We start from the raw sequence: 24,653 nt of genomic DNA, 5'->3' as shown, positions 1-24,653 counted from the left end.
TGCAATTTTGCAAATAGAGCTGGACTGTAATCACAGCTACTGTTTATTGAATATTTGTGGGGTTGACTTTTTCATTACTCCATGGTAGGAAAGATATTATCTTCATCTTTCCTTTCCCCTTAAGTTCATTTTGATTAAGTAACTTGCCCAAAAGGACACCTATTAAGAAAAAGGGCTGGAAATTGAATTCAAGTCCATCTGGCCCCAAAGTCTAGTGTCTCAAGGATCTAATAGTTAAACTGGTCTCAGAGGAAGGTCTGAGATTCCCATAACTTCCACTATTTAAGTTGTACTGAGTGAGAGTTGCCTAGTTCATTAATTCTCTAAGTTCAAAACTCTAAGTTAGAAACAATGTGAAGGCCAAAGACGGTAGGTGATTGTGAGACCGCTGCTCAATTAGAGAACCTAACAATAGGCCATGGAACCATGAGCTGTGATTGGCAAATTTATGACATAATAGACACAAAATGGCAGATGGAGGCAGTGATGGTAAAGAATAAAGAGGTGACTTATAAGTTTCACCTCAGACCACAAAATGGAAAATCTCATTATCTCCTGACAATTCCTGAGGCTAATCGTCACAGAGTGAGAAGAGTGACTCCATCATAGACCTCTTAAATACCTTTGCGATTCCCCTAGCAGGAAACATCTCTGCCTGGACTATCTCTGCTCCCTTCCTAGGCTCTGGAAGCTGGTAAGAGGCTGTTAAGCATCATATTTGCAAGGGGTGGAGTTTATTTGTCCATTTTCTGGAACTTCAGACCAGGAAACAGCAATTAAGAAATCAGGGATCAGCTGTGGGACGATTTCCATCTTTCTGCTCAGAACCAGGAATTGTTTCCATCCCCAGGCTTCCCACTCTCCACTGCTTGTTGGAACAAGTTGTAAGAGAATCCTGTTTAACAAGTTAAGCACTGGGTTTCGGTTTTGTATGTGATCCTACAAAATGGCCCTTGGAGTCTCCTCTTAGTCTACGTTTGCTACAGTCTCCAAACTCCCCCTACGTGGCCCTGAACGGTTACCATTTTGGTTTTGTGTTATTACTGTTATTGTCATCATTGTTGCCACAGCTGAGCCTGTGACACATCTTCCAATTTTAATAAAAGTTTCAGTCCTTTATATGAATACATCTCATGACCGCTCACCAATCACCTGAGTGTCGATCTTCTCATTTTAGGTTCACAACAGTCCTGAGAAGCAGGCAGAGAAAGTGTTACTACTCTTATTTTATCAATAAGAAACTCAAGGCTCGGGGAGGCAGTAACCAACCAAGCTCCCTGTGCTATATGCTGGTAAACGAAGCTTTCAAGCCTGTGGGCCAGGACTTTCCATTTCACAACCTCTGCCCCTTCCTCATATTTCGTTTGTTTTAATATTCTTCTTTTGTTTGTCCACCTGTTTGTTTATGCAGTTAAAGATGCTGGAGGTCAGCAATACTCTGAGGCCAGGCCCATAAGGCTGATTTGGGATGCCTGCTTCTCCAGGTGAACGGCCACCTAACAGATTAAGCAATCTGTTAGTTGTAGGCTCTTGACCACGTTTTGTTTGTTTCCTTTGCAAGTTAAGACAACTAGGTAATAACAATTGACAGTAGAGAAGCTGCTGAGAAATTGACTTTGGTTATTTAAAAAAAACTGACCTTGAGCTCATAAAACCAGCTTAAACAACTGTCTACACATATATAAATTTAAGAGAAAGCAGTCTGTGTTATAAAATGTTTTAAATATGAATGTTAGCTAGTCATAACCCAAGTTGTATTCATTTAATATGATGAGAAGGGAGTAACCCAAATACATCTGAATGACAGAATACAAAATAAGGTCATTTGGCAGACATAGCAAACTCCCTAGATACTCCTGGGTGATAAACCCTGTTACATAGATTACAACACAATGTATGATGCTACTAAGAGCTAGTATGCACTGAGCATCTACTAGGTACCTCCCACCACATTGATCTTTGTATCTCTTAGTTTTTATTGAATTTCATCAATTAATATTAGAGGTAGGTATTACCATCTTTTTATACATGAGAAAACTGAGGCTCGGCCGAGTTGAGCGGTTGATCCAAGGTTGCACATTTTAGAAGGATGAAGCTGAGATTTGAATTGAGCTTTGTCTGGCTCCAAAATCTGTGTTCTTTATAATGTTCTACATTGTCAATGAAAGATTGGCACAGTGGAGGATCTGAATTTAATCTTAAATTTGGAGAGAAAAAAGGTTCAATTTCTCTAGCCCCTGCAGTAGCCATGAATGGGCTTACCTTTAGGTCTGGCTTCCTTATGGCTCTGTTGATGATATACTCCTCATCGGAGATGAGGGGGTGGTTGGGAGTGAGAGGAAATGTGCTGTTTAACGCAGACAGGTAGATCCACACTACCTTTTTCCAAGAGTAAGTCTGGAATTCATCCTGAGAAAATAAACACCAAAACCCCCGGGAAATTCAGAGAAGTCATCAGGCTAAAATTCAACCTGAAAAGCATCATTTTAACATAATTCTGTAAGTTTATGGAGTTAATAAACATTCTAGATAGAATGATATGCCTTTGAAAGCTGGTAGACCCAGAGCCTTGAGAGAAAAAGCCTTGTCATCTCTTACTGAGGAACTGGGATGTAAGTATGAGGCACTGGCCTGAGTCATGAGGCAGAGTCTTCGGCAAGAGCTAGTTTTTCCTATTACCTTCCAACCATGGTACTATGGCCAGATGCAAATTTCATACTGAAAAAAATTAAAAATATAAAAAACCCAAAAACCAAGCAAGCATTCCAAAGTGTTTCTGTAGGTCTCAAAGGTTAAGAAACCAGGTCAGCTGAACCATCCCCATGTTTTGAGACTTGACTTCAATTCCACCTCTTCCAGAACAACCCTTTAACACTCTTTCATGGGGGTGGAAGCAGTCTGGGTGGGGGTCCTGTCACTATACTAACTCCAAAAGATTCTAAGACATCCGAGTGGATTTTATGTGTAGCATTTACCCATTCAGATAATAACCATTGTTAATATCACATCAGTTTGTAAGGGACCATTCCGGTCCCTGTTACTCTGCTGCTCCCTATAGTTCTATTCAGTGATGGAGTCATCAGTGAATGGAAAAGGGACGTGGCTTCAATTAGGGTCATGCATGAAGGTAGCTTCCTAAATGATACCTGTGTTAACTTCTTGACAATTACACATGGGCATGTTCAGTTCATGAGTTCAGTCTTTTCCCCATTCATTCATCAGATTCTCACTGAGCGGTCGCAATTCTCCACATGGATGAGATATGAGGGACAGTAAAACACGGTCCTTACCTTCAAGATAAGCTAGGAGAACTAAGTGAATAATCCAAGGCAGAAGGTAATTGGGAGCACAAGAGAGGCCTGGTAAACTTCAGGAGCTAGGAAAAATGGCCAAGGAAGTCAAGCCTGGGAAACAATGTGGTGCCTGGGGAATAGAGGTCAGAGGTGAAGACTGTCTCCACCACACCCACTTCTGCCATGAAGAGTGTCTGAGCTGACTCTGCAGAAAGCAGAGGGAAGGTACAGCAGGTGTTGATTCTCCTGCAGAGAAGCCCACCTCTATACCTTTGCTCTTGCTGCCTCCTTAGCCTGGAATGCACATCCTTCTCTCTTCTCTTTATGTCTTCATGGGGCCAGATCCTAACTATCCATCAGGGTCTGGCTCAAAGTTCACATCATGGGAACCTCTCTAATTTCTCTGGGTGATCTTTCCTCTATATCATCAGGGTACTTGAGATGCTTACCACATCCTACCACACTGCATCCCCCTTTGCCCCTTCACCTTATGACTTCTCTTGGACTGTGGGTAGGGAATCATGTCTGGTGCATGTCTTGTGCTCCTGCCAGGCTCAGCACAGATTCTGAGAAAAGAAGAGAAGGAGAGTGAAGAGAGAAGCTCAGGGAGGGAGAGGAGGAGGTAAAGCACAGCCAAGGAAGTAGGGAGGAGAGTGGAATGAAGAGGAAGGGAGGGAAGCAAGGGAAGAGAAAGGAAAGAAAAGGAGAGAAAAAGGGGGAAGGAGAGGAGGGGAGGGAAGAAACCTTAGTAGAAAGTTGAAAGTTAATGAGTTAATTTTTAAAGTCGGTAAAATTGGCTCTTACCTCATTTTAAAACAAATTACTAAATTGAATCAAATCAAATGTGCATGGAGTTACCTTCAGAGACTAAGAATGACCAAAGATGGCTACGTTTCCAATGATCAAGCCACTGAACTGGTGGACGTGTTTTGTATACTGTGGACTATGTGACCATCACCCCAGAGCACACCATGACGTAGCTCAGAAATACATAGCTTTGCTTTTGAGCACATCGGTGGCTCATGTTATGAGAAGAACTTTGAGTTTCTAATAATAACAGTAATAAAAATAGTTAATATTTATTTAGCACTTACTATGTTCTAGGCACATAATGCTACATGTGTATGATCTCATTTAAAGCTCAAAAACCCTATGAGGTAGTTGCTGTTCATTCTCCTCCCCATTGTACAGGGGAGGAAACTAAGGCACAGTTGGTAACTATCAGGGCAGTGATTTGACATTCTCATCCTGTAGCCCCTCCAGGGTCCCATCTTACCCTCTGCTCTAGTCTACATTTTGTTTAAAAATACAACTTGATTGGATTGCCATTATTATATCCAGCCTGAACTAAGATTGCCAAAGGACAAAGTTTCAGTGAAAAACTTGGTATGAAAAGCACATCATACTACTCAGCCATAAAAATCGACAACATAATGCCATTTGCAGCAACATGGATGCTCCTGGAGAATGTCATTTTAAGTGAAGTAAGCCAGAAAGAGGAAGAAAAATACCATATGAGATCGCTCATATGTGGAATCTAAAAAACAAAAACAAAGCGTAAATACAGGACAGAAATAGACTCATAAACAGAGAATACAGACTTGTGGTTGCCAGGGGGGCAGAGGGTGGGAAGGGATAGACTGGGATTTCAAAATTGTAGAATAGATAAACAAGATTATACTGTATAGCACAGGGAAATATACACAAAATGTTATGATAACTCACAGAGAAAAAAATGTGACAATGAGTGTGTATATGTCCATGAATGACTGAAAAATTGTGCTGAACACTGGAATTTGACACAACATTGCAAAATGATTATAAATCAATAAAAAAATGGTAAAAAAAAAAAAAAGAAAGAAAAGCACATCATTTGTAGGTAAATAAGAACACAAATGACAAAAGGAGCATCAGCACCAGAGACCTCGCGTCACCAAGTAAGGACGATGATGGAGATAACCTACTCTTGGTCCTCTTAAACGAAGCACATAATACTAACTACTAAATTTCCAATGATTACTTAGCAGTTTATAAAAAACCTTTTGTGTCAGTTGTCTTCTTTTAGGATCACAATTCTCCAAAGTCAGTATTATCGTCTCCATTTTGCAGATGAGCAAACTGCCCACCCACAAGGCTACTAATTACCCAAGCCAGTCTGTTACGGGGAGTAAGAGAGAACAGAGACCTGAGACCAGGTCTTCCCACCCTGAATCTCGGCTCCTTCCTCTCTGTTTCAACAAGTCATCCCATGGTTTGTGGCTCATGTATAAAAATCACCTTGAATTCTGCTCTGTGTAACAAACAGCATCCAGTTTCTCAGAATCTCTGATCTCCTGGCAACAGAGAATCTGATTCCTAAAATCCAGCTGTCACTCTCTGGCTCTGTTACAACCACAAACAGACCTCTGGACTGTCTCTAAAACAGGAAAGGCAAAGTGGAACATTGGCACTCCCAAGTTCTCACGGGCCAGTGTTAATCCAATGTACCAACTGCATGCCTTAGTCTAGGTGAGTATTAAAAGATGAAATTCGTCTTGTTACAGTTGGTAGCATCACTAAATTGAAGAAGGTGCTTGGATATATTTGCCTTTAAACTCATTTCCTGTCATTCCCTTTTACCACCAGGGTCTTTTAACTCATAATTCTGCATAATGCAAAGTAGAATTCTTGAAGTTAAATAAAGATGCCACAGTGAAACATTTTTCCTAGAATAAGGCAGTATTCTTGACTTTTGTCTTATTCACTACCCTGTTAAAGACTGTAAAATCATCCATAGTTTTTAAAAAAACTCACCCACCTTTTTTGGGGGGCGAGGCAAAGAAGTGAAGGGACAGTGTGTCCCTAAGAAGTGGTCACTCGGGTGACATCATCAACTTCTCTGTGTTCAGCTTGGTGTTGTCCAGGATAGAAAGAGCACAGGCTCCTTTGTGAGTTCAAATCTCAGCTCCACACCATGTTGAAAAAAATCACTGCAATTCTCTGAACCTGATTTTTTTATCCAGGAAGTGGGGGGATAAAAGACGTGTCATGGATGTTTGAATGTTTGAAGGATTACATGCAGTAGCACTTAATGACCTGGTCCGGGGTGTGGCCCATAGCTGGGTGTGACAACTGCTGGTGACAGAGCTGTACCCCACTTCCATAGTGTGTTGCTCTTGGGATCTTTCTGTAAATAGAAACTTATTTTCCCTTTAAGGAAACTTTAGAGTTTCTAAGAGTCTATTTCTCTTTTCTGGAGAAGTCTATTTACCTGGAAAAGGCTATTTCCATTTCTATCTGTTTCCCAGCTCTCTCAAGCAGTTAATGATCTTTAAAAGCCCTTAAATGCACCAGAAGAACCACCACTTACAGTAATTGCTTTGTAATGCAAATAGTCCAAATTGTTTGCCTGATAAATCTTGACTTTTTAACACCTCAAGTCTCATTGAATAGACTTTACCTCCTCTTTACCAAGAGAATTAACCAGATCTGCCTTTGAACTCTTAAAGAGGAGGACTTCAAATAATTTAAGAGTGGATTTCAAAGAATTGAATGTACACAGAAGACTTATGTTTGACCTGGACCGAAAGAGAATAGAGAAGCAAACTTGGGCTTTTTTTTAGTTCCCTGTGAACTTGAACTTTCTGAACCTGGGAATGCTAACTTTTATACTGAATAAAATGAGTGACCTTGCTTATTTTCCTTCAACTTTTTGCTATAACCTCCTCATCTCTTGGAATTCAAAAGGAGTGTAATGGTCACTCCACAAAATGCAGTATTTCTGAGCTTGCCTTCAGAGGAAAACAGTAACCCATTGCACAGTTCCGGACATATTAGGAAATCAGTATTTTTCACTTGGAGATGGATACACTGCCTTGGATCTGAGCAGGATCCTGACAAGAGCCCACTGTGGTCTGTCGTCTCCTCTGGGGCCCCGGAACTTGGTGGGAAGTCCTCCTGGACTGAAACCTCCCACCTTGGTGGAGGTTCTCATATATCTGGGGGTCCTCCGTTGCTGGCTGCTGTCCTCCAGGCTCGCTTCCCATTTTGTCTGTATTGTTCAGGTGGCCTCTGGGATTTGCTTCCCATTTTGTTTGGGTGGCTGACTTCTGCTTTTGGGATTTTGTTCACCATTTTTTTCCTGAATTTTCTTCTTATAACACTGAGATTAAGACCCTGCAGAAGGCAACAATAATTCTAAGGGCCTGATGAAAATGTCTATGGTTATTATGGCCATTTTGAAAAAATATTAAAAAACAAATTCTGATCCTAAGGGAACAGAAGTGCTTCTAGGAGGAGCTTGCATCTCTCTCGCTGTACCTTTAGGACATAAATGTTCTACCTGGTCTTCTCAGGAAACTCTTATCTAGGCCATCTCTAATTCCTAAGACCAAAAAACAAAGGAAAAGAGGCTTTTTAACTCAAACTGCTAAAAGGACTGTCTTGCTCAAACAGCCTCCTTGAAATTGTCTGTCAAAGGCAGATACAAATCTTATAGTCTTTCCCACACATAATATAAGAATTTGGTCCTATGAGGAAGGAGGCAGACATCATTTATTCCAATTGTTATTTATAAACTAGTGACTTTTTTGTTGTACCCAATTCATGACTAAAGTTTTAAAATGAAAACTAGGAGAACTCTGTCTGTGTCTGCCTGGACATCTTTATGTCTCTGTATGCGCCTTAAAGACATCGTGTGTTTCTAACTTTGGGCAGAATTGCCAAATTAATCTGTAAAAGAGTTCTATTTAATTGGCTTAAAGAAAATTAAATACTCAAATTAATTCTCAGAAATATAGTAAAAACTAACCCAAATGAATTTCAGGTTTGTGTGATCTGGGAAATATTCTGTATTAAATTAATATTCAGTAGTAAAGGTAAAGTTTGTTTTAATTAATACAGACATGCCTTTAGAGTCATCAGCATTATGTATAATATTTTTATTGTACCTAAGTTTACTAAAAGTCAAATAAGTTATCTCTGTTACAAAATTTGTCAGCAAGAAAAATAACTTGGTATGATATTTTCATAAGTAAATTAAATAAATGTAGATGGGATAAGAGTTTTTAAGTAAACTCTTTTAAGAATAATTGTGTTGTATGATGTGTCTACCTCAAAAGAGTTACCCCAAACCTTTTTGGAACTTGAAACTTTAGGGTCTTGCTAAATTAAGTTAAATGATGGAAATTTATTAAATATCTAGATAATTCCCAAATAAGATACTGAAACACTAATTACTGAAGATAGGCCTCCTTTTACAGAGAAACTAAAGGTATTTGGGGACTATTAGAAATATGTTTGGTTCTTTTCTATAAGAAAGCACAAGTTTTTAAAAATTATAAAAAGTAATTATAAATTTGCCAATCTAGATTGCTAATGCAAAAGTTCATAATTGCTTACTTCTTGATTTTTTACTAAAAATGAAGGTTTCTAAGGCTTAAATATTGTAATTAATATATGTAATTAAAACTACCAATATTAATAAGGACAATATTTTCATATTCAATGATATGTTTTTAAAGGTATAAAGATTAGAAAAGCATTTTTTTAAGGGAAAAGAAAATAATTTTGTCCAAAAGTTGATTATTTCTACATGGGAAAGAAAACAAAGGGCAAACTTAAACACATATAGAAAGCCATAGAATGTTTGTAGGGAAAAAAAATTTTGGAAAGAATTTTATGTGCAGTCAAGACTGGCTAAGATTGGGATGAATTTAATTAAATGAATAAATTTTAATATCAAAAGTAAGCTGGTGCAAAATTTGGTTTTTCTCTGTTAAAAGGACAAGGTTTTTCGAGATTATTGGTCTGGTCTTAATGAGAAATTGTAAACAAGGATTCTCTTTACCTTTAATGTTATCTGTCTAGAAAACAAAGTTTCTACAATGTGTAGCTAAGGTTATTTATAACTATATAACCTTTTACATTTGCCTATGAAGTCTTTAATTGTCATTTTGGTTAAATGAACAACTAAACATTGTTTCACAGTGATTTATGAGCCTACTTGTCCAAGTGTTTAAAAAAAAAAAAGGCATTTGATATTTTTGACAAACTTCCCCAAATCAAATTCTAAATGAAGTCTTTTTAACTCAGAACTAACTTTGAGGTATGAGATGTTCCAGAAGACCCCTGAGATAGCCCACAGATTTGTTCTTTGTCCTTATAAAAAGGGAGATGTTAAACAAATCAGGCTTGTTTGATCTGTTAAATTACATGGGAAGTGTTATCAAATAAGAAGTAATACTGTCTTCTTTATGTTGTGTCTGGATAGGTATATACTGTAAGTGTTTCAGAAACTGAAATTTCTGGAAATCTAATATGTCCTGGCATAATGTTATCAGGCATAATCCTAGTTATTAAATTAAAGTGTTGTATGCCACAGAAGAAACCTAATTCCCTTGTCAATTGCATTGTAACCATACCATTTAACTCTTTTATCAAGTACATATAGTTATTGTTTTACTCTGATGCTTTTATAAATACGTTTCATCTTTAGAGACATTCACGTAAAGGACTCTGACACTTTCTCTAGAGGACAGGTTTCTGACAAACTTTCAGATCTTACTATTGAACTGGGTAAGAATTTATAGCACTCTAAAGAAGAAACAATGGCTTCATAAAACTGCTAGCAAAAAACCAAGCTCAAGAATCAATTCTAGGGGCAGAGTATAGCTCCAGTGGTAGAACACATGCTTAGCATGCATGAGGTCCTGGGTTCGATCCCTAGTATCTCCATTGAAAAACCAAATAAATAAATAAACCTACTCACCTCCCCCTGCAAAAAAAGAACAGTTCCATAGGAATGAGTGAACTGATGAGGATGATTATAACTTTTATGTTTTTTATTTAAAATATTGACAGTTATTTTATATTTTGCTTTTCTAGATTTAAAGAAACTTTTTCTCTCAAGCTGTGACTTGTAGCAGTTTGATAATGCACACTTTGCAAACAAAGATAAAACTTTTATCTTTTTCTCCCTACCTTATCCCTCTAGAATTTGGAAACTCTTAGTGAGTATTCTTATTTTCATGGCAATATGGTTATTTGCATAAATTCAATAAGATTCTGTTCTCCTTATAACAGGACACAATTGAAAACATTGGTTATATAACCAAGGCTTTGACGGGAATGTCCTGTTTGACAGAGACATAGATTAACTCAGATATGACCAGACAGCTGTAAGGCACTAAGATTGACTTTATGGAGCCAATAAAGACTCTTGGAAATAGCTGCCTAGTATCATGCTTACAGAGTTCCACAGAAACATTACCAGTTAAGTAAAGAAGGTCAGTTCCTGGCAGGTGCAGGAACCTCAAGATATTTTGAGGATCTCAAGCAGAGAAGAATTTACCCAAATTTGTAGGTGTTGAAGTTCCTGGCCTGGAGAGGCCTTTTAAAAGTTCAATCTGAGATTCCTTATGAAAAGTTCCTGCAAAGCAGATTTAAAAGAGCCTATATGATCAGTTGCTATTTTTTTTCACTCATGTAAATAATCAGGCCATATATATTGAAAACAGACTTATGTTGCAAACAAATTAGTCTTAATTTGGCTATATAAATGAGAATGATTTTAGAGAGAAAAATTAGGTTTCAATAATACATCTTTGGTATATTCAGTTCTAGTGCTGTTAATTGTCTTTGAGGTTTGGGCAATTACCTGTAAACTAGACTAGATCCTGAATTCGTCCAGATTTCTCCAATATCTGGTATGACTCTCCAAACTAATGTTTCTGGTTTTTCTTCCATTCTTTTAACTTGGAATCATTGAGAACTAAAATTGCCATTTACCTAAACACCCAATGACATCATAGAGGCATTTCAAACTGCAGAACAGGCTTCAGCTCCGACATCTAGAAACCTTCAGCTGGCTCCCCTCTGGACTTGGTGGTTTATTGCAATCCAGATTGCAACTAGCTATGCTAATTATTTTTCTAGTTTGTTCTCTCTTTTTTGTTGTTAAGCTGTTTATACTTTGTGTCTCTCACTGCTATATTATGACACCCCTCACAGGAAAAATGACAGCTCAACATCTGGAGATGATTGAAGAGCTGTGAATTTCTCCTGTTTTGAATGCTGCCTAAGACACACTTCCTAGATATCTCTTTATTGCTCAAAGGTGGTCATAAACTCTCTAAAAGCATACACCTCCCACATGACCACGTCTCTCTCTCTCCTCTTATGAGACATGGCTTTCTGGGAATAAGCCTTCCTAGTGCCGAGGGAGTTGAGACCAATGCCGAATAACTAAATGGTTGATCATCAATGCTTTCTAAAGGAGAAATTTGAAAGAAAAATCAAACTGGACTCAATATTGCTAAGAGAGCTCTCTTAAATGGAGCCAGGAGGCCATTAAGGAAGTGTGACATGCACCTCTTAGCCTAGATAGAATCTGAACTTTTGACTTGATGAAATCATCCACAACACCTGCCAGAGACTCAAGGTATTTCTCAGACCCTTACCCTAAGACAAATCATGTCAATCTATCTATTTATTGGGCCCCTACCCTAAAATGACTGATTTTTAAGGACAAATATTTTCTGATCTGTGTTAGAGCCAATCACAATTCTCTCCAGGCAACTTTTAACAACCTTGTGGTTTTTTGTCTTTATAAGCCCCTGACACTTTCTCGTCCCCAGAACACTCTTTCAGGGTTACCTTATATGTCTCCCAAATTGCTGTTCTTAAGACCCCAAATAAACTCTTATCTGTAGCCTTTTGCATTATTTTTGGTTGACACAGGGTATGTTGAACCACATCCTCCAAAAAGGAAGTGGGGTGGGGGGGAGGTGACCAAAGCAGGAAAGTTATATGACAAAGCAAACACAATATCCATATTTTTATGTAAAAAGAAGAAATCCTGAACAACTCAGCATAAATTTTGTTTTCACTGCTTACAGCTCTGGATTCATGAGCATTTTTTTTAAACATTTTTATTGTGATACAGTAAACTACACATATTTCAGATGTACAATTTGATGAACTTTGATAGATGTATACATCCATGAAACCACCACCACAATCAAGATAGACAATGTTTCCATCACTCCCCAAGAGGTGCAATTTTCGAATTCCCAATTTATCTCTTCCCACCGCCTTTACCCTCTGGTAATCATAAGTTTGTTCTCTATGTCTGTGAGTCTATCTATATTTTGCAGGTAAATTCGTTTGTGCCCCTCTTTTTTTTTAGATTCCACATATAAGTGATATCATCTGGCATTTTTCTTTTTCTTTCTGGCTTACTTCACTTAGAATGATGATCTCCAGGACCATCCATGTTGCTGCAAATGGCATTATTTTATTCTTTTTTATGGCTGCATACTATTCCATTGTATATACCACATCTTCTTTATCCAGTCATCTGTTGATGGACATTTAGGTTGTTTCCATGTCTTGGCCATTGTAAATAGTGCTGCTGTGAACATTAGGGTGCATGTGTCTTTTTGAATTATATTTTTCTCTGGGTGCAAGCCCAGAAGTGGGATTGCTGGATCATAAGGTAAGTCTATTTTTAGTTTTTTAAGGAACCCCCATATTGTCTGCACCAATTTACATTCCCACCAACAGCATAGAAGGGTTCCCTTTTCTCTATATCCTCTGCAGCATTTATTGTTTGTAGACTTTTAATGATGGCCAGTCTGACTGGCATGAGGTGACATCTCATTGTAGTTTTGATTTGTAGTTCTCTAACAGTTAGTGATGTTGAGCTCTTTTCATGTGCTTGTTGGCCATTTGCATGTCTTCTTTGGAGAGATGTCTATTTCAGTCTTCTGCCCATTTTTTTTTTACTTAGGTTGCTTTTGGGGGGGTATTAAAGTGTTTGTATACTTTGGAAATTATTCCCTTATCCATCCCATCATTTGCAAATATTTCTCCCATTCTGTAGGTAATTTCTTTAACTTCTTTATGCTTCCTATGAAAAATGGGGAAAAAGTAATCTCTACCAGTGAGGACCAAATCAGGCAACATACGTGCAAATCCTTGCAAACTATAAATCACAATATAAATAGCCCTGTATTGTAGATAATGGCCTCAAAACTATTTGTCTTAATAAAAAATCATCTCTAAGAGCCCAGCCTACAGAGTTTCAGGGATTTCTAACTGAATGCCTAACAAAAAATGATTTAAAATGGAGGAAGGGGGAATGGTATTCAGAAGAGGAAAGGAGTACCTAAAAGAAACATAATGGCGGCATCTTCTCTTACTTTCTCAGCCATGGCTTTCACTTTAGTGTCTTTGTGATAAAGTGTTGGTGGAAATCGCAAGACCATTTATTAAAGAGTCAATTCATTTACTAAATTAAATTAAATTAAATAAATATTGAGTACCTGCTATGGCCATGTGCTAGGTGCTATGTGAAATAAAAAGCCATGGCCACTATCTCCAAAAAGCTTATAGTCTAATAAGAGAAAAGGCTATAAAAAGGTATGTAACTTACTAGGGGAAAACCCTGAACTTAGAGAGTCAGAGACAAGTTCAAGTTCTTTGTCCATGCTGTCCCCTTTACCTGGACCATTCCCCATGTGCTCCTCCCCACCAGCCACCATCACATTCTAATTCTTTACCATCCTCTGATGCTCAGAAAAGCCTTTCCTGGTTTTCTTGACTTAGTCATATCCCTTGTCTGTAATCCTACAATAACCATGAACCTTTCCTAAGTACCACTTATGACAGTCAGAGGTTTGCATTTATTTGTGTAGAGATCTGATGAACTGCATGAAGTCAAGAACCCAGATTTTCCTAACCGTCATACTCCCCCCACTTCCTACCCACGAGCTAGCGGTGTGGCTGGCATACAACCTGTGCTCATCAAATTTATGAAGGAAGGAAGAAGGGAAAGAGGGAGAAAGGAAGGGAGGACGAAATCCTGGCTGACACTTAGAAGGTTGCAAATTCACTTGTCCTCTCTGTATCCTCATCTGTAAAATAAAAATGAGCATGCCATTTCCCAGGGTTGTTATGGGAATCAAATAATATAATCAATGAGATGCCGTTTTATAAAATGTAAAATGAATGGCATTTTAATGTAAGGCAGACTGCAGAAAGCATTACAGCAGTCAGTTAAAAATACAGAGCTAAAAGAGAATGAACAGGTGATTAATTCCCTCTGGAATTAGGGCAGAGAACGGATCAACAAAGATTTAATAGGGAAGGTGGTATATGGCTGAGGAATGAGTAGGTTTTAGTAAGTAGAGATAGAACATCTACTTTGTACGTTTACTGTGTAGAGGGTGTGTGTGTGTGTATGAGTTGACTCCTCTCCAGAATGTCACTGTGTGAGAAGAGGGATTTCCATGGCTGTTCATAACTGTATTCCCAGTGCTTATCACAATGTTTGGTACATAATTGATGCTCAATAAATACTTACTGAATGAATAAATAAGGGAACGAATGAAGGAAGGAGATAGGAAATATCAGAAGAAATTTTATGAGTAAAAACATAGACAAAACAAAGTATCTGGTTCCCTTAGAAAATGATGCTGATGTGGGGAGCCTGGGCTTGGAGAGACCAGGTTGCAGAGGAGAAGGGAGGGGTGGAAGCAGGAATCCAGGAAACATGAACACAGACACTGGTGGCTGATGAGTGTCTGGTGGGCTGGTGGACTCTGCATGCCATGTGCATGGCCGGTTTGCCAGATTTCTAAGTGTTCAAACTACAGCCCGTTGCACGACATCTTTAGGTGCAACAAGGGAAAACGTTCCCCGTTAAAGCATTGGAATGAAATGCCCGGAGGCAGGCCTAATAGCCCATCATCACAAGTTCTCCTCTGCACTTCGGGAGCCTCTGGCAACACGCGACATACAATGACAGTGAAGGGAAAAATGTATTTGTAATCATGATAAAGATGAAAACTATGGAAATCATCAAGAGCATCTGAATTCAAAGAGGCCAATGAATGCAAATCATGTTATTTGCATAGCAATGTGGCATCCTCCAGATATTGGTTAAAATTCAGAAGTAGATGAATAATAAATAAAATGCCATTTTTTACATTATAAAATAAAAATGTAATTACTCTTATCTTTTGGAAAAATCTCATTCTTAGAGGTCCTTAATAAGAAAAGGGGAGCAGAAAATAAACTGGGTGCTAAAGACTTCGAGTCGGTATATCACATTACTATTTTTTTTAGTGTTAAGAAATGATTACCTAATCAGTATCTGTGATAATGATCTGTAATCTTACTAGTGTGAGATTGATGATAAATACCAAGTACTGATTTTTTAATAACATGAAAAACAGATGCAACACATTTTCAGGTATGAGTCACCCAGTCTTTCTTCCTGGGAAATCTTTACTGTCCAGCTATTATAATTCAGATAATGTCTTTCTTCAGGTGTCATTTTAATGCAAATAACCTAACAGCAGACTTTTAAACTATTGGTGCCCAAAGCTTATTTTAATCTAAGGCTCTCAGAGTAAAAGTGTTTGAAATAATTGAGTTCTTGTCTAATTACATAAAGACTAATTTAGCACCTCATTTATTTGGAGAGTCTCTGGCATAGCAAATCCATTTAAACTGACGCCCAAGAGCAGGTAATTAAAAATTAAAGTTGAAATCAAGATGAGAACGTCAAGATGGAAGCTGATTTCAATAGCTCTGATTATTTGTAGAGAGCAATGAAAGGGAGAAGGGCAAAGAAAGAGGGGGGAGAATGGAACGCAGCCCCCTAAGGCACTTATGCCTGTTTGAATCCTTCCACTATTGGTCCAGTTGCAAAGCTGACCCCATGCAACTAGGAGAGGTGACCTGACTGAACACGGATGACGGCTGGGGATTCCTAGCTACAGGACGCCTTCTCCATGTCTCCTGTCCTGGAAGGAAATGCCAGGGCTCCTGGCTAGTGAGGGAAGGATGCAGCATCCAGATGAGTAGGGCCATTAGACATCGGTGCTTCTGGTCCATAGCAAAGCCCTTTTATACAGCAAGCATGTGGAGCTGCTTGAGCAACAACACACACACACACAAACACACACACACACACACAATCAAAATGGTCTTTGATAATGCATTTTACAGTTTGTGAATGGCTGTTACATATGTGATCTCGCTTCATCCTCACACCAAACCAAGAAAGGACAAGTGCATTTTACTAGACCTGTTCTATAAATAGAGACCCTGAGGTCCTGAAAGTTTAAGTAAAAAGCTAAGGGGGGGGGGCGATACAGCTCAGTGGTAGAATGAGTGGTGCCTAGCATGCCCAAGGTGCAGGGTTCAATCCCCAGTACCTCCAGTAGAAAAAAAATTTAAGTAAAGAAACTTAATTACCTCCCCCCGCAAAAAAAAAAAAAAAAAAAAAGGACATCACACATCTAAGGTGCTAAGACTAGAAGTTCAAAACTTTGGATTCCAAAACCCAAAATGCACCATTTCCCTTTTTTACTTCTTTCACTCTTGCCAGATCTTTCTTTTTTCTTTATAAATTTTAAGGTTTTTTTTTAATTGAAGTACAGTTGATTTACAGTATTATATTAGTCTCAAGTGTACAGCATAGTGATTTAGTATTTCTACAGTCATATTCCATTGAAAGTTATTACAAAATAGTGGCTATAATTCCCTGTGCCGTACAATATACACTTCCTTATCTATTTTACACATAGTAGCTTGTATCTTACTACTTCTTTCTTTCTTTCTCTTTCCTTCCTCTTCATTTTCCTTTTCCCTACTTCCTTCTCCATTGCCTTCGTTTTGCTCCCTTCCTTGCCATTTCCTTCTTCATTTCCTCTTATTTCTGTCTGTGCCTTGACCCTGCTAGCAACCTCAGAGCTTACAGCTCTGCCGACCAGGTGTTCTCCCATCAGAAGAGTCTGGGGGCACATTCTGAAAGGCAGAAAGCTTTTCTGTTTCTGAGGTTGTTTCTGTTGAAGCAAAAGCATTGCCCTCTGAGAACTAGTTGGAAGAAATGGTAGTAACTGCAGGGTAGAGTAAAGTATTTTCCAAATCCTCCTTTCACGCCCAAAATTAAGACTCTCATAGGTCCTTAAGTTCACATGGAGGGGGTTGATCTATGAAAGGATCCCAAAGATGTAGTTTTACATTAGTTTTTATGTTTCCACCCTGAGCCCCGGAAAACAAATCTCTCTCTACCCCTGTTCCAGCAAGACACTCAGGCTGTGTGTAAGAGGACCACTTACAACACTTCGCTAAATATCAATCGTTCTCCTTGAAACTATATAAATATACATTGGCGAGCCATATAGCAAATATCCAGGCCTCTATTTGTCTCCCAAGGACCAAATGAGCTCATAAATGGGAGTGAGGACTACCTACGGCAGTGTTGCACAAGGTAGGGTCCCTTATCAGAAGCATTAGCATCACTTCAGAACTGGCTTAAAATGCAAATTCTTGAGGCCCAGTCCAAATCTAAAGAATTAGAAACTCTGGGGACGGGGCCCAGCAATCTACGTTAAGAAACCTTCTGGATGATTCCAATGCCTGTGGAAGTTTGGAAACTACTGGTCTCGGTGCAGTTGCATGGGAAACAGCCTTGAACTAGGAGCTGGGATAAATGCAACTTAGTCCTGGTTAGGTCTTCTCTCACCAAGAAGTGTGGGTGTGTCCCCTCTCCAGGCCCCATTTCCTCCCCATCAAAGGACGAAGTCTTCCTTGGTGAGCACCAGGCAGTCTTCTCTCATGCAGATTCCCTGAGCCTTCATGAACTATGGCTTGAGGCAGCCTAACATCATCAATATGACTTGCTCTTACTCCACTAGAATCTAGCCTTCTTAAGGTCTTGAACTTTATTCTCCAAGAATCCGAGTTAAATTATAGTTGAAGTTGGGAGGAACTGCTTCAGCTGTCACCTGTGTCATGGTTCATATGTCAGCTAAGCTGAGGCATAGAATAGGTGGTTCTTGAAGTGACCAAGATCCAGAAATAAGGGGTGGGGCTGACCCCAGGGAAGCCAAGTTCACAAAGACAAACCTCATCCCAGTCCTAGTTTCCCTGGGGTCTAGCCCCAACTCCGTTAGATTGAATTGTGGAACTTTTGTTTTTTCATCAGTTATAAGACTAGTTGCTGTCCTCTCCTCCTGCTGCAATAAAGAAAATGTTTAGAGAGGTTGTTGTACATAAAAAAAGCTAACAGCCAGTAGAGTTTGATTTATCTAGAATTGGGTTGTCGTTCTGGGTCTTTTGGGCTGATGCATTGGGAGACCCACTCAGTAAAAGACAGACAGAAATGGGTCCTCTGTGAGACTGTACTTTGACTCTTATCAAGAGGAATATCTACTTTAGCCTGTCAACCACCACGCATTTATGGAATCTGTACCCCGTGCAGTATCTAGGGATGCAGCAATTAGCAAGTTGGAAATGGTCCCCTCTCTTGTGGAGCTGACACTCCAGCAAGAACAGTGCTCATCGCCTAAGTGTGATGAGTGTCAGTGTCAAAGAGAATATAGGGACTCTCACCTGACACCAGGACCTGGTATTAGCAGAAAAGGGCAATGACCTCGGGGACAAGATGGCTGCATTTTTACCCTAGCACGTCTGCAGGATGTAATACACCCTTACCAAGAACCGTGGCTCCCTCAAGGAGCTGTGGAAGACTGTATCCTCTGCCGGGTGGGGGAGGTTGCTTCCCATCTCCTCCCCCTTCTCCTTCCTCCCTTCCCCCAGGGATGCTCCACTGGAGGAGGGCTGGGATAAGCATGGATATGTCAGGATGCAGGGGAAAAATGAGTGTGAATGTTACTGCCTGGAGCCTGACTTCCCTTCACACTACCTATTACTTTTAGCCAATAACATGATTATTCCCTACTCCAATATTCACTAAAATCACAGTTTTAAAAGGACTACCCTGTGACATAGGTCTTCTTCATGAAATCCCATCATACACAAATTATTGAACTCTTGGTAAATAAATGAAAGGCTGTGACAGAACCAAAGGCTGGAACCTCCAGCTGCCGCCTGCCCTGCGCCCCTCTCCCCACAGCCATCCCATCACAAGACGTCCGGGGGAAAAGGCCGCAAGGTACAAGACCGGGGACATACTTACTGTTGTCCTCAGCAGCACGACATCTGCTTCTTGCAAGGAACACGGGATGCAGTTTGCCCACACGTGCCAAGCGGGTCTCCAGTAAAACACCAAGGGGAGAATCCCAAAGGAGAAAATGGAGCCGGCAAGGCAGAGGGTTTTCCGGCAGCTCTGAGTCCGGTAGCCAAATATCTCCTGGGACAGAACCAAAATGATCCCGAATAAGCACAATAAACAACAAAGGAACAAACTGGAATTTGGGCGATAAAACTGGGGGGCAGAGAATGAAAAAGTGGAGGAGGGTGAAAGGAGGACAGAATGAGGGGTGGAAAAAGGGTTACCGAATGCAAGTTCATGTGCCCGCTGCACCATGAGGCCAAACAAACTGAAACGTCCAATTTTGGAGCAGAGAAAGGTTTATCACAGAGCTGAGGAAGGAGGACAAGGAGGCTTATGTCCAAGAAAATCCTGAACTCCCCAAAAAGTTTCAGCAAAGCATAGGCCTTTAAAGGAGGTGGGGTTGAGGGTACGTGATCAGCTCGTGCACAATTCTCTGATTGGTGGGCGCTGAGGTAACAGGGCGGTCAACACTGTCAACCCCTAGGCGCCAGAAGGTCTGGGGCCACGCGCTCCCGATCATTAAGTAGTTCATTTTCTCTCATTTGCTGGTGGTTTTAAGCATCTGAAATATCAGGAAATATACATGAGATATTACTATGTGGGTACTTCAGAGAGGAGCTACAGCAGAGGTTATGGGGGAGGGGTCTGTCCTGGGAAGGCCCCACATGGTCCTGCTTAGTTACAAAAGTGGGGAGAAAGACTCCTGGCAAAGTGTAATACACGATCCCAGGCCTCCAAGAAGTTGGAATCTAACTGGGAAATTCAGTTTCTACAATTTTAGCATGTGACCACTCTGATGCCAAACCTATACTACGTGATACATTATCTTTGGGGTTTGGGGTTTTTTTGTTTTTGTATTTTTACTATTTCCTTTTTTTTTTTAATTGAAGGATAGTTGATTTGTAATGTTAGTTTCAAGTGTACAGCAAAGTGATTCAGTTATATACATACATGCATGTATATTTTTTATTTTCAGATTCTTTTCCATTATATGTTGTTACAAGAAATTGAATATAGTTCCCTGAGCAATACAATAGGTCCTTGTTGTTTAGCTATTTTATATATATATATAGAGAGAGAATGTCTGTTAATCCCAACCCCTAATTTATTCCTCCCCATCCTTATCTTGTTTAAGTCTCTCAAGCATCCCCTGAGTAGGATAATGTTACCCTCACTTCATAAATGATGAGGCTGAGCTCAGAAAGTCTGCATGTAATGACTTGTCCAAGGCCACACAGCTGGCAAGTTCTGCTGCCAACGTTCAAACCTAGATCCGTCAGCCTCCAAGTCTTGTGCTTGCTCCACAGCCTTCACAGAGGTGCCCACGAGCCATGTGACAGAAGAATGAGGCAGCAGCAGCAGCAATGAATGATTCCCTTGGCTGGGATCAGCAGCACCGTGGGCAGGAGGTACAAGAACCAGGTCTTGAGTTTGGAGTCAGGATTTGGTGAAAGTATTTGACCACACGAAGATAACAACTAAATCCTAACTTGTCTTTGGAGGTTTGGGGTAGAGCTATGCATTCCCACCCTCCTCTCTTGTTCAGTAACAAAAAGAATGTTATGTCGAGGGGTGGGGGGAAACCATAGAGACGATTTGATTTATTTCAACTCGTGCTTACCGAGCAGCTGCTATGAGGGGTCAGGAGACCCTGGAGGATACAAATATGAAGAAGATAAGAGTCTGACCTCTAACAAATTTATAATCTGGACAAACTTCTTCTTTCCAAGTGAAGCCTGGGACAGAATGGAAAACCAGCCCTGAAGTGTATGGCCAGAGTTCCAAGGCTCTACCCCAATAAGCTGCAGGTGCACTTTATATTGGTTATAATGGCTGCAACTGACAGGAAGCAGAGTGCCTGGGGGAAAAGCACATTCTCTGGGTGAAGACTATTAGAGTTCAAAGCCTAGTCTACCCCTTCCTGGGTGTGACCTTGAACAAGTTAGTTAACCTCTTTATTCCTCAGTTTGTCACCCATAAAATGCGGGTGGTGACGATGGTACCCACTTCACAGGGCTGCTCTGACATTTAAATGAGTTACTATACATAAATGCTACATAAGCATTTACTACCACTGCTGCTGCTCCCACTACTTCACCATTTCCTGAACATAGACCTGAAATTCAACCCCTGGGTTTATCAGCATTTAGATCTAAGAATTCCTAGTGTCAACAGTTCTACTTTTGTTAGAATTGCCTGTTAGGATGAAGGATCTGGAACATGTAACTTTAAAGCCACCAACTTCTCTTTCTCATTTGATGAAGATATATTATCAGAAAAGTTTCTGTGCTTCTGGGCTGAAAGCTGCTTTCATATGTAATTAGGAGGTTACTTCCTCTTATTAGCAGTGCACGCAGGTGCTGAATGTTTTTCTCAGCTCTCGGCCACATCTGGCGTGCCTTTGATAAAATGCTCACCTCACCTCAGAAATACAAGCTCTTGACTGATTTTGCAAAGTAGCATGTCAATCCTGACATGCATACTCAAGCTGTTGCTCCCCAGATGCCAAGGCTGGAATGGTTCTGTCCCCTTATCATGCCGGAAGCAATGCTTTGTCAGACCCTTATGGAGTATGGTCCCAATCCTAAATTCCAGATCTGTCCCAAGTCCATCCCACCATCTATTCCCATGTGCTTTTATCATGTTCCTACACTTTGGAACAGATCACCTTCTACCCGCCCTTTCCACCTGGCCCTATTTTAAAAAATCATCTTTTAAAAATATTTAAAAGCTTCTTTATCTTGCCATTCAACTGAGTCCCCATATAATTTGCCCGAGTTATGCTGGTTCTATGAGCATCAATCTCTCTGTTACCTGCCTTCTTTTACAGGCTATGCAATTAGAGCTCTCTGTAGTTTCCAAAGTGTCTTCATGTTCATTATCAAAATAAAGCAGGAATTATTACCTTCCATTTCCAGCTAAGAAAGCTGGAATTTCAAGTTATTTTAGTAATAGTTATTATTAGCAACTAATGATTTGGAAACAATGACAGAACCTAACATTGACTGAGCACTTAAAAGCTTTTCACTAAGCACCTTACACACACTTGCATTTCGTTGCAAAAGATTAAATACGTTTCCCAAGGCACAAGGCTCATAGTAACTCAGACCTGGGCCTCCAGTCCAGATCTTGACAGCACATGGAAGACAATGTGAGCTGACTATTTCTACTCTAAGGCTCTTCTTTATTCTGTTTTTAATTTCAGTTCAATTTAAATTCAGTTCAATGTTTTTTTAAGTGTCCACCAAATCGCATCCTTGTGCTAGACACAGAGATGAATGAGAAAATGTTTCCAGCCTCAGGAAGCTCATTAGTTTAATAGGAAGCTCAAGAAACAAATAAACAGACAAAAATTAAATAAGGTTAGAGCAATAAAAGAGTTATATAGAGGAGCGACCAAATAAATTGTCATCTGAATGGGGTGCTATTAGCAGTAACACCAAAACAGTGCAGGTAGACCAGAAGTACTCCAGGCAAGCCAGGGAAGATCCCCTAATGATACCACAGTGTTACTCTAAAAGCTTACCTGCTTTCAATCTGTGGATATGACACCACCAGTTAGTAGCTCATGACCCGTTAACCTATTGAACTTTTCAATAGAAAAGCTGAAATAATGTGGACAAAGAGCATTCAGTTATTGCTTGTTGGAGTGAGTTGAACTGTACTGACTTGGAGTTAACTGCATTGCAGGGGCTATTAATAGCTACTGGATTTAAAATTGCAAAAATTAGTACAGTGCTGTTTTGTATTGCCCCATAGCAATTTCCTTCCTGCATTACGGGGCGCGTTCCATGTCCCTGAAAATGCTTAAGGGAACGGTCCCTGCTACCTAGCCCTCCACCTACTCCTCCCTCCCATAAAAAGAAATCAATCAGAAAAAAAAAAAAAATGTTAGGAAAATGTCCAAAGAATATCACCCTCATGGCAGTCTACGTGCATTACCGAATAGCGTGCTGTCCCTTTCTTTAGCCCCCGCCGACCCACACATCCTCCTCCTCCCTCTGTCCCTGGGCATCTACAGCCTTTGCATCCCTAAGGGCTTAAAGTCTGGCTTCCAGGTGTACAGGCCTTCTCCCTGCAGAACCTCCGTGCTCAAGAAGTCAAATTTTGCTCCTCGAAGCAACGGTCTAAGCCACCTTAGCCAAAAGAACCCCCTAAGAGTCTACAGACTTTCTCCCCAAGAACACACATACCTAAAGTTCTTCGTAGAGATTCAGGGGGTTCCCATAATCTAGAAAAGACCATGTATTAGAGGGTTCATAAGGCTATATCCAGGCTGATTTTTCAGAGTTTACACTAAGAACGTGACCTTGGGGCCTGGCAATAAGTAAGTACTTAGTGAACAGAGGAAGTGTGAAGACTGGGGCTTATGGAAATGTGGGGCGGGGGGGTGGGGTCCCAGAGGGGGACAGCAAGAGCGGAGTGGTGGCGGACTCCAAGAAGCTCCATCAGGTGGTATCATCACCTGGGGGCCCACCAAGTCCTGAGAACGGCTCTAAGTCTTATAGTCCCAGAGGCTGCCAGCAGAACAGGGAAGACTCAAGTTACCCAGGGCTCAGAGGTTGGAACATCATGAGAGAGGGAGATGTATGCACCGGCCACACTGAGCAGATGTGCAGATGTTAAGAGTTTGTAATCGTCCCAATAGCACCGTCTCCACAGCTGTGATTGTCCTGCCAGGGGAGCTCATGTAAACACAAGGCTTAAACTGGGCTCTGGAATCTTCTCTAACTCCCTGACTGACATGACTTCTTTCAGTATATTCAATCAATTACTATCAAATCCTGTTGGCCTGGGAGCCATTTATTCTCTTTAAGACGATTTTGCTTTTCTCGACTGGCTTCATTAAATATTTGAAAATGTAAGTGATTCATTTTTTAAAAGTTTACCTCCCTAAAGATAATCTCTTTCCCCTTATTTCCAAACCTGGTGCGTGAAGAGAATGTTTTGCTGCAATTTCCACACAACCGCCACAAATTAAGCTAAAGGAATGCAGTTGACCTCACTGCTGATCTTAACCACAAATTTGATTCGAATTTTTGCCTCAGTCCTTTTCTTTTTTGCCACTCTTTCATGCCAAAGAATGATTTCCTAAGTGGCCTCTAAGTTAATTTAACTTCTAGATGCAGGTGAGTAATTCTCAACGTGGATGACCTAATCCAAAAATCTTAAACTGGAGGCTCAAAAAGAATGGCCTGAAGACAGGTTTCCTGTTAGCCTGGTATTTCTTAAAAACTTCAAATTGGTCCCTGAGTTATCTTCACATAAAAATTCTACCATTTAAAAAA

At 40.1% G+C, this 24,653-nt stretch overlaps 1 protein-coding gene across 6 annotated transcripts in view; it reads right to left on the bottom strand.

Moving 5' to 3' along the window:
- The window catches only part of ATP13A4 (ATPase 13A4), a 127,500-nt gene that overhangs the window by 72,159 nt on the left and 30,688 nt on the right, over positions 1 to 24,653 (bottom strand). For all 6 annotated transcript variants that reach the window (XR_006726485.2, XR_012507596.1, XM_074365834.1 and 3 more), the window contains exons 2-3: positions 19,267 to 19,440; positions 2,263 to 2,409 (exon numbers count right to left, since the gene is read on the bottom strand). Coding sequence is in view for 4 of the 6 variants with exons in the window: in XM_074365834.1 (XP_074221935.1) it covers positions 2,263 to 2,409; positions 19,267 to 19,440 (321 nt within the window). In the remaining 2 variants the exon portion in view is untranslated. The remainder of the gene's footprint in view (positions 1 to 2,262; positions 2,410 to 19,266; positions 19,441 to 24,653) is intronic.

Source organism: Camelus bactrianus, chromosome 1, assembly GCF_048773025.1.
Source record: "Camelus bactrianus isolate YW-2024 breed Bactrian camel chromosome 1, ASM4877302v1, whole genome shotgun sequence".
NCBI classification, from domain to species: Eukaryota; Metazoa; Chordata; class Mammalia; order Artiodactyla; family Camelidae; genus Camelus; species Camelus bactrianus.
Note: the sequence above shows the minus strand (reverse complement) of the source record. Positions and strands in the feature narration are given on the sequence as shown.